Raw genomic sequence first — 16014 nt, forward strand, 5'->3', positions numbered from 1 at the left:
AACACAGGGCCAAATCTTTGAGCCTGTCTTGTTTGTTCCTCATGCTACATGCATTGGTATAGAAACACTTCAGGTGTGGTTTATTGTAGCTGACACCTCATGGAGCCAATTGGCTGATTGAGGGGTCCCACTAGTGCTCACCTCATCATGTTTTGGCATACCATCCCACTGTCTATTACTGGCAAGCCTGGTTTCATCCTTTTCCCCTTCCAATCTAGTTTAAAGTCCCACTAGTTCCTGTGCTAGAACCATTTTTCCCCTCTGAGATAGGTGCATCTCATCAGGTGTCAGTAGATCAGGTGTTGAGTAGATCACTCCATGGTCATAAAACCCAAAGTTTTTACCAGCCTGGGAGCCATGTGTTGATCTGATGGATCTGCCTGTTCCTTTCTATATTATACCTTGCTACTGGAAGGATCAAGGAAAAGACTACCTTTGCTCCTAATCTTTCAACCAGTTGTTCCTAGGCCCTGAAATCCCTTTTGATTGTCCTTGGACTTCTCTTTGTTATCTCATCATTACTGACTTGAAGAACCTATAACAGATAATAATCAGAGGACCTTATTAGACTGGAGAGTTTTCCAGTAATGTCCTTTAACTGAGCCCCTGGGAGACAGCAGACTTCCCTGTGGGTTGTGTCTGGTCTGCATATTGGGCCCTCTGTTCCCCTTAGAAGGGAGTCACGTATGACAACTACCTTTCTTCTCTTAACAGAGGTGGTCATGATGCAGGGGGTAGATTGTGTTGCCCTAGGTGGCCCCTCCATCCCAGAAGGACCTTCCTCTACCTCATCAGTTGACTGTCCTTCTGGTTCCAGGGCTTCATACCTGTTGTAAAAAGTGCCAGTCCTACTTGTCATTGTCAAGTTTTCAGGCAGAGGAGCCTTCCTTTGAGTATGGACAGTGACCAGCTTCCAGCTTTCCTGTTCAACAGGCCTTTGACTAGCTACTTGACAGGGTTCCAGGTTGTCCTGGTTCTGGCCAGGAGGGGCATGGCTAGGACCTGGAGGTTATTCTATATCACCTCATGTCATTATCAGGGGTGGGAGGAAGGGAGTCTCTTCTGGGGTTGGTGTAGTCTGGCAGAGAGAGTGATTGGATATTGTCTATTGTCAGGGGGTTTCCATGTTTTCTTGTTCTGGTTCCAACCAGAACAGAGGTAATTTTTTGCAGTAGCTGGGGTGGGGTGCAGCTAGGACATGAAAGTTATTCAATACTGCCTCATTGCTTGGGGCAGGGAGAAGGGAATCTTTCTTCCACATAGAAGGGGTTCCTTCTGGTGGAGAAAATGTGGTGAGGGGAAGATGGGAAGATGATTGGTGTTGTTTATTGTTGCTGGCTCCATGGTGAGCATTTTTTGCATGTGAATCATTCTCTCTTTTTGCAAACCTTTTTAAATAATATTCTTGCTGTTAGTTTTAATTTTCTTATCTCATTGCTATTTCCAGTAAATTGTTCTTCTCTCAACCTGTGATCTTTACCTTTTGTTCCTCCAATTCTCCTCTCCAGCCTGCCACAGGGGAAGGAGGGGGAGTGAACAAGCAGCAGTGTGATTTGGAGAGTCTCAGTGGGCACACTAAATTGGGGAGTACCATTCCTAAACCATGACACTGTGGCTTTTTCTGGCCCTTATGGGGTCTTCATCCTTTCCTCCGAACTAGCTCAGGTGTTAGGGTGAAGCCTCCTGGGCCCTTGCCACATGGACGTAAATAAGATAACAAAAGAGGCTCTTTCCCCTGAGGAAGTTACAGGGTTTATTTCTTGTGGTTCCCCAGGAGCAACAGGACATAGAAAGAGAAAGAGAAAGAGAAAGAGAAAGAGAAAGAGAAAGAGAAAGAGAAAGAGAAAGAGAAAGAGAAAGAGAAAGAGAAAGAGAAAGGGAAAAAGCACGAGCTCAGGGGGCACAGGTCTTTTCTAGGGTCTGAAAGGTGGGCGGGAAGAAATTGGATCCCGGCCAGCCAGGTATGGCCAGGAGGGAGAGGGAACAGACTACAGGACATTGCAGGGGTCACGGAATGTACCATATCCAATGCATATAGGGAGATGCAACATGACACGGGTTCACCTGGCTCTCCAATACAATGGAAGTGAGAGACAATGACAAGAAACAAACCTGTCCAGTCACACTAATTAATGGACTGTCAAGAAACTACAGGCACCATTTCCTGGAAGATCAACATGGACTTTGCAACTGATAAGATGTTAAACCAGGGGGGATCCCAGACATCAAACTAGGATGGATGCAGGAATTGATAGAACTATACAAACTGATTAAGGGAATTACAGGGGAAAGAGGAAGCAGGGAGAGACAAAGAGGAGGGATAGACAGAAAGGAGGATAAAAGTTCCCAGTTGCAGGTAAAATGGAGCCAGTCAGTATGCTTGTCTGGCTGAGCCCTGTGCCTGATCACTGCAGCCTGTCCTATTTTCTTATATTTTCCTTTTAAATGTTTTCATAACTATTGCCCTGCCTAATCTCACTCTTTGTCCTCTGTGTATGTGTTGTGGCTTAACCCCAACTTGCAACTAAATACCACACACAGCTGCTCGCTCACTTCCCTTTGCCCTCATCCCCATTGTGATGGGAAGGAGAATCAGGAAAGAAAATTAAACTGGTGGGTTGAGATAAGAACAGTATAATAATTGAAACAAAGTAAAATATAATAATAGTGATGGTAATATGGTAATACTAATACTACTGCTAATAGTTGTAATAAAAATGAGAAGGAGAGAGGAAGGTAAAACCCAAGAAAAAGAAGTGATGTGCAATACAAATGCTCACCCACCCACTGACTGAGCAGCAATTGGCCCCTTTTGGCTAACTCCCCCAGGTTTATTCACTGAGCATGATATTCTGTGGTACAGAATATCCCTTTGGGCAGTTAAGGTCAGCTGTCTGGAGTATGTACCTCCCAGCTTCTTGTGCAGCTCCTCCCTGGCAGAGTATGAGACACTGAAAAGCCCTTAACTCCGGGTAAGCACTGCTCAGCACCAACCAAAACATCCATGTGTTATCAGCATTATTCTCATACTGAATCCAAAACACGGCACTGTATCAGTTACTGAGAAGAAAATTAATTCTATCTTAGCTGAAACTAGGACAATATATGTACTGCAAGGAACAGGTGCCAGCTGCTGGTGAGACCCATGTGTGTGTGAGTGAAATTTGGTGCCCAGCTACTGGAGTCAGACTGGGGAGTGTAGGCACCCTGGGGCCTGTGGTGTCAGCTACAGGAGTGAGTGAGGGTTCTACCATCAGTAGTTAGACAGGCCATAGCTCTCTGAATCATCATCATATGGTTTGGGTTGGAAGGGATCTTTAAAGGTCCAATCCCGCTGTCATGAGCAGGGAATCCCTTTATGGTCAGTTTTTTCCTAATGCCCCCCAAGATGAGGTTTGTCTTCTTGGTTGCCGGGGCTCACTGCTGACTCATATTGAGCTTCCTGTCAACCAGCACCCCTAGATCCCTTTCTGCAAGGCTGCTCTCCAGCCACTACTCTCCCAATCTATAATTGTGCCCTGCATTACTCTGTTACAGGTGCAGAATCTGGCATTTGGACCTGTTAATTTTCATGCCATTGATGATTGCTTCAGTTTATCCAGATCCCTCTTCAAGGCCTCTTGTCCATCGAGAGATTCAGCAGCTCCCCCCAGTTTGGTATCATCAGCAAACTTACTGTCATGGACAAGAGCACCTTTCACTAGATCATCTAAATCACTTTCCCATCTAAATCAGTTGAAAACCATTTCCCCTTTTCCTGTCACTACAGGCCCTGTTAAAAAGTCTCTCTCCATATTTCTTAGAAGCCCTCTAAGTGTTAAAAGGCCACTATAAAATCTCCCTGGAGTCTTCTCTTTTCCAGGCTGAACAACCCCAGGAACAGATATGAAACTGGGAGGAGCCGTTGATAGACCAGATGTCTTTTGTGCCATTCAGAGAGATCTTTACACTCTAAAGAACTGGCAGAGAAGTGTCTCATGATATTCAACAGGTGGGAATGCAAAGTCCTACATCTGGGGAGGATTTACCCCAAGCACCAATACAGGCTGCAGGATGACTAGCTAGAAAGTAGCTTTGGGGAGAAGAAAATGTGTGTCCTGATGGAGAAGAAGCTGAACATGAGCCAGAAATGCACCCTAATGTCAAAAGAGACCAAGAGTATCCCTGGCTGCATTAGACAGAGCCTTGCTATGATTTGAGGTAGATCCTTCCTCTCTACTCTGCTACTGAGACAACATGTTTAGTTCTGGCCTCCCCAGTACAAGAAATGGCAAGGACAGTGTCTCAGTTTGAAAGACAGGTATTTTCTAAGGAAAGGCGAGAACCCCTTTCCTGAGATGCAGAGTGCAACCCCCTCCCTTCTAATTATTATAGTTTCAAATCAGAGGCTTTCAGGCAGAAGATATGGGGATAGGAATAACAGTTCTTTACTGATATCTAACAAGGCAGAGCAGCAGAAACAGCAGCTATAAAAATTGACAACAAAACAGAACAGTATAGCTCAGTTCCAGACCCTTTTTTGGCCACAGGCTCCCTCTCCCTGCGCTCAGTTACCGGTGCTGTGGGCAGAGCTGGTCCCGCGCAATCGAAGAGGGCTGGGTGATGGCAGCAGTGACCCAGGTGTGAGAGGGATGGAGGAGCAACTCCCCCCTCACGGTGTCGGTCGGGGTGCTCGGCAGAGTGTCCGGAGGTAGTAGGATGAGGTGGGAGAGGAGCAGAGCGGTGTTTGACAGCAGGGAACGTGGCTCTCGGCACTGGGATGGCGGGGAAGATGCTAGATGCCGTCCTCCTCTCACTCCACGAGCCAAGCGAGAGAGCGAGAGCCCGCCCCAGACCCCTGTCCCACCTTTCCTTTTCCAGTGTCCCCCTATCCCCCACTGTTGGGGGTTGAATGCTTTGCTTTTCTTTCTGTGGAATTTCTCCCATTGTTATGCTAAGTAATTGTGGCTACACCTTAAAACGACAGATAATGTTCTCTCGTAGGGGGGTGGCTGGAGGGAGGGGGGGGGGAACCGGAAAAGGAAAGGTGGGACGGGGGGGGGGGTCTGGAGCGGGGGACTCGCTCTCGCTTGGCTCCTGGAGTGGGAAGACAACCTGGGCTCTGCTCTGGCATCTTCCCCTGCCATCCCAGCGCTGAGATCCACGCTCCCTGCCTTTGGACATCGCTCTGCTGCTCTCCCAGCTCACCCTACTACCTCCGGACACTCTGCTGAGCACCACGACCGACACCGTGAGGGGGGGAGTAACTTTCCCCATCCCCTCTCTCCCCTGGGCCGCGGCCGCCATCACCCAGCCCTCTTCAACTGCGCGGGACCTGCCCTGCCCCCACAGCACCGGTAACAGCACAGGGAGACGGCCTGCGGCCAGAAGGGACTGGAGTGGAGCTAGACTGTTTCTGTTGCCAATTTTTATAGCTGTTGTTGTTTTTTCTGCTTTGTTAAATACCAGTAAAGAACTGTTATTCTCATCCCCATATCTCCTGCCTGAAGGTGTCTGAATTGGACCTAAAATAATTAAAAGGGAGGGGGGTTGCACTCTGCATCGCAGAAAAGGGGCTCCTGCCTTTCCTTAGACCATACCTGTCTTTCAAACCAAGACACCCACCCCCCTTCGAGAGAACATTATAGTTACTAAGGTGTAGGCACAAATACTTAGCATAACAATGGGAAAGATTCCACAGAAAGAAAAGGAAACAATTCAACCCCCAACAGGCAGCAAAGGACTACAAAGATGATTAAGGTACTGGAGCATATGCCATATGAGGAAAGGCTGAGAGATCTGAGACTATTCAGCTTGGAAAGAGAAGGTTCAGGGAGGACCTTATCACTGTGCATAAATACCTGATGGGAGGGAGTGAAGATGAGGGAGCAAGACTCTGCTCAGTGATGCTCATTGACAGGACAGGAGGCAATGGGTACGAATGGAAAAAAGACAGAAATTCCATCACAATACTCAAATACACTTTTTTACTGTGAGGTTAGTCAAGAACTAAAGAAGTTTTTACAAAGGTGTTGTGGGGTGTCTATCCTGGGAGGTATTAAGAACCCAACTGGACATGGCAACTTGTTCTAGGTGATCCTGTTTTGAGCAGGAGGGTTGAACTAGATGATCTCAAAAGGCTCCTTCCAACCTAAACAATTCTGTAATTCTGTGCAAAACTGAAGATTACTCTAATTCCTGTTATGTATAAGTGTGGTCGTTTGACCTTGGCTGGATGCCAGGTACCCACCAAAGCTACTCTATCACTCCCTTCTTCAACTAGACAGGGGAGATAAAATACAATGAAAGGCTCATGAGTTAAGGACTGGGAGAGATCACTTGTTGATTATTATCACAGGCAAAACAGACTTGACTTGAGGAAATGAATTGAATTTATTACCAATCAGAATCAGAGCAGGATAATGGGAAGCAAAATAAATCTTAAAAACACCTTCCTCCCACACCTTCCTCCTTCCTGGGCTCTACCTTCTCCCTCCCCAGCAGTACAGGGAGACAGAGAATGGGGGTTACAGTCAGTTCATCACAGGTTGTTCCTGCTGCTGCTCAGGGAGAGGAGTCAGTCCTTCCCCTGCTCCAGTGTGGGGTCCTTCTCATTGGAGACAGTCCTCCATGAACTTCTCCAACATGAGTCCTTCCCACAGGCTACAGTTCTTCAGGTACTATCCCAATGTGGATCCCTTTCCATAGGGTGCAGTCCTTCAGGCACAGCCTGCTTCACTGTGGGTCCCCCACAGGGTCACAAGTCCTATCGGCAAACCTGGTCCAGCGTGGGCTCCTCTCTCCATGGATCCACAGGTCCCTGCCAGGACCCTGCTCCAGCGTGGGCTTCCCACAGGGTAACAGCCTCCTCTCAGGCATCCACCTGCTCCAATGTGGGGCTCTTCCAAGGGCTGCAGGGGCACAGCTGCTTCACTATGGTCTTCACCACAGGCTGCAGAGGAATCTCAGCTCCGGCACCTGGAGCACCTCCCCCTCCTTCACTGTCCTTGGTGCCTGAAGAGTTGCTTCTCTCACATGTTCTCACTCTTTTCTGACTGCAATTACTTCTATGCAATACCTCTTTTTTCCTTCTTAAATATATTATAACAAATGTGTTATTACCATCACTGATTGTCTGAGTCTTGGCCAGTGGTAGGTCCTTCTTGGAGCCAGCTGGCTTTGGCTCTGTCAGACATGGAGGAAGCTTCCAGCAGCTTCTCTCAGAAGCTACCCCTGTAGCCCCCCTTCCCCCAACTTGCAAAACCTGGCCACACAAACCCAACAGAGTAAGTCATCCTCAGTCTTCTTTATAAGGCATTTTCCTTCACTGTTGGACCATTTCTGTGCTGTATCCAAATTTTCAATATTCCTCTTAAAAATGTCAGTGCCACAACATCATGTATGGGTAAAATCCCTGTTTATAACTCCAGTGATTACATTAGCACTATCTGCTAAAAATGCTTACTTGAGTCATTTTTTCACCTTTAAAATGCTTTCCAGGGTATTCTTTTCAGGTTGAAGCCCCTCATTCTATAACCTGCCAGAGCTTTAACTCAGCATTTGAATATGAAAAATTTATAGTGCAAATCAGTAAACCAGGAAGGACAGCTTTGAAGAATGTGTAGTCATTTACAAGCTGATGGCAGGACTTTGACTTATTTCTGATTTTAATGAGTTGTTCCTGAAGTTACATAAATAAGTGAGAAAAATTTCTGTTGATTTGCATTATTAAATATATTGAGGGCAAGTAAGGTAGGAGAAAACTTTTAATATTTTAGTACATAAGGATTTGAACTTTTTCAGGGAAGAAAATGAAAAGAGAAATTTCTTTCTGGTATTGCATATTTTACCCATTTTGTTCTTGCAGTATACTTTATTCAGTGTATGTTAGTTCTTTCTGAAAGCTGATGATATTGAAAGTACTATAATTTACTTGTACTGTGATTACTACATAAATTACTCTTTTTGTTCTTTAGAATTGTGATGACTTAGTTTGAAATATTTCCATCATTCAGTTTTATTGCATTGATGATTGCAAGTCTTTTTGTGAAGGTATGCTTAATTAAGAAGTAAACATTTACATGTGCAGCTTCTAGAATTATTTTGTGCATATAGATAGCTTAAAGTGTGTTGTCTTAATATGGTAAACAGTTTTGAGTCTCCTCTCAAAATTTAATAATAGTTGCAGCTAATGTATACAAGTGTAGTTAGAGATTAATCAGGCCTGTGAACAGATGTTTTTCTAAAAGTACTTTAAAGCAGTAAATAGGTTAAATAGGTTTGTGTGCACCTTGCTTCTGACTTGATAAATGTATTTGCTATTACAAAGCAGACTGTAAACCGTTAGAAAAAAATCATGAAGTCCAAAGCTTATTCTCTTCTCCATGTGCTGCAAACTCTAAGCAGACCTTAGATTAGACAAAGTAATAATATAATATAATATATAATATGAATTTTCTAATATTTTAGGCCAAGGCAGCATTTTAAAAAATGAAAAATATATATCTCTGTGTACTCATGTGATAGTGCATGAAACAATCTTTAGCTAATCCCCGGATTTGATTTTGGGTGAATATGTGTCTTTTAAGATCTGAATAAGTGACAAAAAGCAAAGAAGTTTGTGCTGAACTTTTAATTTTACATTTTAATTTTATTCAGAGACCACGATGCAGACATCAGAGACTGGGTCGGACACAGGTTCGACTGTGACTTTACAAGCATCTGTGGCTGGCCAGGCAGCAGTGCCCACACAGGTAGTACAGCAGGTACCGGTTCAGCAACAGGTAGGTGTCTGTTAATTTTTGGAAAACAAAAGAACCTGGCAAGACAGAATGATGCCTTTCAATAGGTGTACTGAAGAACTGGTTTTGCACAAGGCTGAAAAACCAATTCCTTTTCACTGTTTTATTCAATTTTATTTTGATGGAACTAAAATAGCTACATAAGCAGACATGCACTTTTCAGAGTTTATTTCTTGAACTAAAATATTTGTCTAACACCAGAAATATATATGCATAGTTCTATAAGTAGATTACTATGAAATGTGTGCAATATCTCATAAAAATTACATTCGAGTTACTGAATATTCACATTTATTCCTTTGAAAGGAATATGGATTTTTAAAATACATTCAATATAGATGTAAAATACAAAAGCAATGTAATTTTGTACTTCTAAGCTGATCTCCCTGCAGGTTCTTGAACAAATGCAGAAAGACGTGAAGTAAAGCCATAAGTAATGCATAATTTGGATTTGTCAGGGAATTAAAGGGGCTTTTGAAGCAGCCAGCTCAGCACACACTTCTGTGACATGATTAAGCACCTATGTAGCCCCACCAACATTGGAGGGTGTGCTGCATGGGGAGATCGAGGAGGGCAGCAGGAGTTGGAAAACAGGAAAACAGGAAATGAATGTGAAAACCCATGACTTTTGTCCAAGACTCCTTTAGTATGTGTAATTTAGCTTTTTTCTTTTTTTTTTTTTTTTTAATTCTTTGTTCTAGTTGGAAGGGATCTACAATGACTGTCTACTTCAACTACCTGACCACTTCAGGGCTGGCCAAAAGCATAATATAAAGGGGATTGTCCAAATACCTCTCAAACACTGACAGGCTTGGGGCACCAACCATGTTTCTAGGAAGCCTGTTCCACTGTTTGACCACCCGCTCAGTAAAGAAATGTTTTCTAATATCTAGTTGGAACCTTTTCTGATGCAGCTTTGAACTATTCCTACACATCCTGTCACAGGATACCAAGGAGAAGAGATCATCATCTCCCTCTCCACTTTCCCTCCATTCAGCTGTCACTGTTTTAGGTTCTTTGGGTGAAATCTGATGTTCTTTTTTCATATAAGTTGGCGTTACAGTTTCAAAATCAACAATATTAAAACTGAAAATAGCTTGTTAAATTATGTAAGTCTGTTTCTGTGCCAGTGAATCACTGTTGTCTAAACTAAAATTTATAGCATTTTGTTTAGTTTTAAAATTTAAGGTGATTTTTTTTTTCTGCATGTGTTGCGGGTAAATGCTGGCCAGATGTCAGGCACTCACAAAAGCCGCTCACTTGCTCCTCTCTGCAGTTGGACAGAGGAGATAAAATTTAACAAAGAGTTCATGGGTTGAGATAAGGACTGGGAGAGATTACTCATCAAATACCACCATGGGCAAAACAGGCTCAATTTAGAGATACAAAGTGAATTTATTACTAACAAAATCAGGGCAGGATAATGAGAAGTAAAATTAACCCTTAAAAACACATTTCCCCCACCCCTCCTTCCCAGCTCCCCAGCAGCACAAGGAGACAGGGAATGGGGGTTATGGCCAGTTCATCACCCATGGCTTCTCCTGCTGCTCAGGGAGAGGAGTCGTTCCCCTGCTCTACCATGGGGTCTGTCCCATGGGAGACAGCTCTCTGTGAACTTCTCTGACGTGAGTCCATCCCACAGACAACAGTTGTAGCCCAGCGGTGCGGGGGCTTTGCACCACTTAATTAGTGGTTTGTCTCAGTCTCATCCGTTTCCCTCAGAGCCAGGATTAACAGAAACATGGTTGAAACAGTTTTTCTCGTGTTTGGGCTTGGATGTTTATTATATCTTATCAGAAAGTACAGAGAGTATGACAGCACTTCCAGCTCCTTGCTAGAAGCAAGGAAAAATGGCTACAGAGGCAACTGCTACAAGATCTTTTAAGACTAAACGGTCCAATAGAGAATTAACACCGATATTATTTATACTTTTGGCCCAATAACTAGATTCCCATGACCCTTAGAGTGACACTGACTGACCAACCAGAAACTACTACCTGAAAACCATGAAGCAGGAAGAAGAAGAAAGATGAACAAAGAAAGAGACAACACCCAAAAATCTCCATCTTGTCCTATACCTATTACTATACTATAAAAACCTCAAATTTAAAACCCATCACCCTGTGAAAGCACACACTTCTAATTCACTACACACTTGTGATTTCTACTTCACCACTCATATTTAGAAGCCGTCTCCAAGGCCTCAGGTCAAAAGCAGTGTTCTCCAGAAGGTCTGTGCCTGAAAGTACAGAAAGCTCAAAAACCCCAGGTTTCTGGGATCCAACAAACAGTACCCCTCAAACTGCTGCAGAGTGGGTCACTCTTCCATGGGGTGCAGTCCTTCAAGAACAAGCTGCTCCAGCCTGGGAGCAGGGACCCTCCATCCACAGGTCTCCCACAGGATCAGAGTCTCCTCCCAGGTGGCATGGGGCTCTTCCATGAGTTGCAGGTGGATCTCTGCATCACCGTGGTCCTCCATGGGCTGCAGGGGGACAGCCTGCTTTACCATGGTCTTCAGTATAGGCTGCAGAGGAATCTTGGCTCTGGTGCTTGGAGCACCTCCTCCCCCTCCTTCTTCACTGACCTTGGTGTCTGCATAATTGTTGCATCTTCTCACTCCACTCTTCTCTGGCTGAAAATTACAACTGCACCACAACCTTTGTTTTGATTTCTTCTTAAGTATGTTACCACAGAGGCGTTACCACGATTTCTAATTGGCCCAGCCTTGACCAGTGACATGTCCATCTTTGGAGCTCCCAGGGATTGGCTCTGCCAGACATTGTGGAAGCTTCTGGCAGCTTCTCACAGAAGCCACCTTTGTGGCCTCCCCCCTACCAAAAAACAGGCCATGCAAACCCAATACAGCATGTTCTTTGCAATACTGTTTAACTGTCTCATACATTTCACTAATAATATTTCCTGGTATACAGACTCAATTTATAATGCATGTACCTTGGAATACATTTGCTTTTTTTAAAAAAACATGTCCCCTTCCCCAAAACCCCCAAAATGCAGTGTTTCAGCAAAATATTTAAATATTGGGCACTTAACATGAATTTTAAAGCTTATCTTCATGTACTTTCTCCTCTTTTAGTTTAAAACGATTCCCTCTTGTCCTATTACTATCTGCCTGTGTGAAAATGATGTCTTCCTATTATTGTGCTAACTTTTTAAATTAAGCTACTATGGTGCTTTGACTTAGTAAAGCTTTCTATGAGGCTTACTGTGGTTAACACTTTTCAAGCTTTGCTTCAAACTTTTGAAAACTAGACATAGTTTATATCAGAATATATTTTCAATAAGGTATTACTTATGTTCTAGTGTTATTATTTCCAATATTTCTGTTTCACTGAATATTTCAACTGTACTTTGGAGCATTTTCTGATTCTATTGGACTGTATTTTTCAGTTGAGTCTTATTTTGAAAGTATAAATTATGTAAGGTTTCAGAAAGGAATGTTAGGGGATCAGCCTGGCCAAGGAAGAGGAGTTTGCTGCAATAATTTGTATAGACTGAAAAGGTGATGCATATGTAGTGAAAGCCAATGCAGATGATTCTGCAGTGATTAGGACAGAATATGAAGGAGATACTGGTTTAGAGAGAAAAGGATAGATGATAAAAGTGTTGAGAAAAGGTCAGGAATTCTAAAGGAATTGAATGTGTCAGGCAGCAATTGACAGAACGAGAGGACACAGTCTTAAGCTGCGGCAAGGGAAATTTAGGTTGGATGTTAGGGAAAAGTTTTTTACTGAAAGAGTGATAAAGTACTGGAATCGTCTGCCCGGGGAGGTGGTAGAGTCACCATCCCTGGATGTGTTTAAAAAAAGACTGGATGTGGCACTCAGTGCCATGGTTTAATTGAGGTGTTAGGGCATGGGTTGGACTCTATGATCTTAAAAGGTCTCTTCCAACCTAGTGATTCTGTAGGGTAAGGAAAAGGAAGAATCAGCAGTCCAGCCTGATTAGCAGTCCAGAGCTGTGTCAGAGCTTGGAAGCTCTTGTGAGCCAATCAGACAAGGAGGGGTGATAGCCAGGAGCACTATGGGAGATTTAAACGGCTCCAGAAAGCATGAGCAACCCAGAGAGCTTCAAACAGGGCAAGCAAACAGGATGTGGCACGTCAGAAGGATGCAACACAGCAGTTCACGTGGGCAGGGCATATGGGAAGGGTGCTGCAATCTGAAAGTAGGTCCACAGTTCAGGTAAGTTCTAAGTGCTCTAGGTCTCAGCCATAATGGTGGGCACTTGTCTCAGAGCCAAAACCAGCATGTCTACTGAGATAGCCCCTAAGAAGCCTGATGCTTCCACCTAGATGGAACTGGTAAGGAAGGAGATGTCAGTACAGGTGGTAGCTTGCAATGGATTCCCAGATACTTCTTCTGTAGAAAAGGCTAGTATCTGCACAAAGCATGCACAGGTTAATGACCTGTTGCAGCAGGTGGTTGAATTACAAGAGACAGTTAATAAGCTGCTTAGTATTAGAGGGACTGAAATGGAGATAGATAACGTGGCTTTGGAACTATCCACCTACAACAGATACTTATGGTGGACTCACGACCAATGCTGAAAATAGTGGCAAGCATCAGCCCTTTATTATCCTACAGTAAAACTCTTATACCTTTTCTCTGTGAATTCCCATGGACATCATCACACAACACTAACTCTCCCCTTACAACTGGCCAAACCCCCTCTTTTTATAACACACATCCTTATTGGCCACAGCTGCCAACCTATTAAGGGCAAGGCTGCTTCCACTCTTTGGTAATTAGTACAGCTGCAACCCATCAGGGATGAGGTTGCCGGCAGCACCATCTCTAGTCTCTTACAGTTCATTCTCCCACAGGATACCACTGAGCATGAGGCACCTTGGAACCTGGTGACCCACAAAAGCAGGGTTCCAACTCAACCTCCACCATCCAGATGAAAAACAGATTTGATGCGTTAAAGGCTTTAGATGTCCATGAGCAAGGCCAACAAGGAGAATCCACACCAGCAGCACACAGCAGTTACCATAAAAAGAAACTTTGAGTGCTCATAATATGTGACTATTAAGGAGCACTGAGGCCCCCATCTGCCAGCCTGATAAACAGTCATGAGAGGTATGCTGCCTACTGGGGGTAGGATCTATGATATTACTGAGAGGGTACCCCAACTTGTCAAAAGCATGGGCTAGTACCCACTACTTCTTTTTCATGTGGGTACAAATGATGCTGCAAGCCAAAAAATAGATAGGATCAAGGAAGACTATAATGCCCAGGTGAGGCAGGTGAAAAACATCAGTGCCCAAGTCATCTTCTCATCTATCCTACTGGTTAGAGAAATAGGGACAGCCAGAAGCAGACACATAGTGCACATCAATGTGTGACTTTGTGGCTGCGGGAATGAAGGACTTCTGGACAGCAAATCAATGTGATTAAGCAGAAGCCAATTTATTGTTTACTTTAGACCCTACATATACGTTCTAAAACTACTGTTCACATGATCACGCATTTTTTGATTGATGCCTCTGTCTTGTCCACGCGCCTTGCACAAGCTTTGCAGGTAAAATGATTGGTTGCAGTCCAGAGCATCACCGCCCACCTTTATCTTGGTTCTTCTAATCTTGGTATTCTGTTTTTCAGTTTCTTCTCTCCCAATTTAGTACAATTTATGTTTCAGTAGCCTTGGCAAGTTCCAGAATGTTTGATAAAATTGCAAAAAAACAGCTAAAAATGGTTTGGCTGGTGCACCTGGTATAAACAATGGCCTAAGCTATTCAGATACATTGCTACATGTGGCTGGTGCCATTGAGAAGGTTTTGGGTTTTATGACAATGATTGTAGCCTGTTAGGGAGGGATGGGATCCACCTGTCTTAAAAGAGCAAGAGAAGTTTTGGCAGCAGGCTGACCAATTTGGTGAGACGGGCTTTAAACTCAAGGACTCAGGGAATGGGGTCCAAAGTGGCAACACTCATGCCATTGCTTCCTCACAGGGAGTAGGCCATGCCAAGCAGTGCAGTGACAGACGTTCCTTGGCTGCCTCTCAGGATGAAAATCCCAGGGCTAACCACATTGAGGGTGTGTATGGCTTTGGTGAATCCTCTTACACCCATTCTAGGGAACCTGCATGCTTGATTACCTCTCTGAAGTGCCTATATACAAACGCACAGCATGGGGAATAAACAGGAAGAACTGGAAATCTCTGTGTGGTCCCAGGGCCATAATCTCATTGCAGTTACTGAGACGTGGTGAGATAGCTCACATGACTGGAATGTTGTCATGGATGACTACTTTTTAGAAATGACAGGCCAGTGAGGCAAGGTGGTGGAGTTGCTCTTTATATGAGAGAGCAACTGGAATGTATCGATCCAGGGACAGATGTACCCAGGGACAGACTAACAAGTTGAGAGTTTATGGGTGAGAGTTAAGGGACAGGCTGATATGGGTGACACTGTTGTGGGTGTTTGCTACAGACCACCTGATCAGGAGGAGGAAATTGATAAGGCTTTCTATGGACAGCTGGAAATAGCCTCATGATCACAGGCTCCAGTTCTCCTGGGTGTTCTCAGCCACCCTGATATTTGTTGGAGAGACAATACAGTTTGGCACACACAGTCCAGGAAGTTCTTGCAGATTATTGATGAAAACCTTTTGAGGCAAGTGGTGGAAGAACCAATGAGGAGAGGTGTGTTGCTGGACCTTGTGCTAACAAACCAGGAAGGACTGGTTGAAGATGTGAAGGTTGGAGGCACCCTTGGCTGTAGTGACCATGAGATAGTAGAACTCAGGGTCCTGTGTGGAGGAAGCAAAGCAGTAAGCAGGATTAGAACTCTGAACTTCCAGAGAGCTAAATTTGACCTCTTCAAAGACCTACTTAGAGGTATCCCATGGGTTAGGACCGTAGAAGAGAAGGGGGTCCAAGAGAGCTGGTCAGTATTCAAGCATCACTTCCACCAAGCTCAAGACCAGTGAATCCCCATGAGCAAGAAATCAAGCAAAGGGGGCAGGAGACCTGCATGGATGAGCAGGAAGCTTCTAGCAAATCTCAAATGGATGAAAAAACTTTATGGGATGTGGAAAAAGGGACTGGCCACATGGGAGGACTATAAGAATATCATCAGAATATGCAGGGATGTGATGAGGAAGGCCAAGGCCCACTTGGTTCAACAAGAGCAAGTGTATGGTCCTGCACCTGGGGAGGAGTAACCCCAAGTATCAGTACAGGTTGGGGGCCAACCTACTAGAGAGCAGCTCT

At 44.3% G+C, this 16014-nt stretch overlaps 1 protein-coding gene across 1 annotated transcript in view; it reads left to right on the forward strand.

Annotated features, from left to right (window-relative positions):
- Window positions 1–16014, forward strand: part of LOC148220015 (transcription factor RFX3-like) — a 233390-nt gene that overhangs the window by 45808 nt on the left and 171568 nt on the right. The window contains exon 2 of the mRNA XM_088155476.1: window positions 8638–8762. Within this exon, the coding sequence (XP_088011602.1) occupies window positions 8646–8762 (117 nt within the window). The 5' untranslated portion in view covers window positions 8638–8645. The remainder of the gene's footprint in view (window positions 1–8637; window positions 8763–16014) is intronic.

This window comes from Sturnus vulgaris, chromosome W (genome assembly GCF_052056855.1).
Source record: "Sturnus vulgaris isolate bStuVul1 chromosome W, bStuVul1.hap1, whole genome shotgun sequence".
Taxonomy (NCBI): Eukaryota; Metazoa; Chordata; class Aves; order Passeriformes; family Sturnidae; genus Sturnus; species Sturnus vulgaris.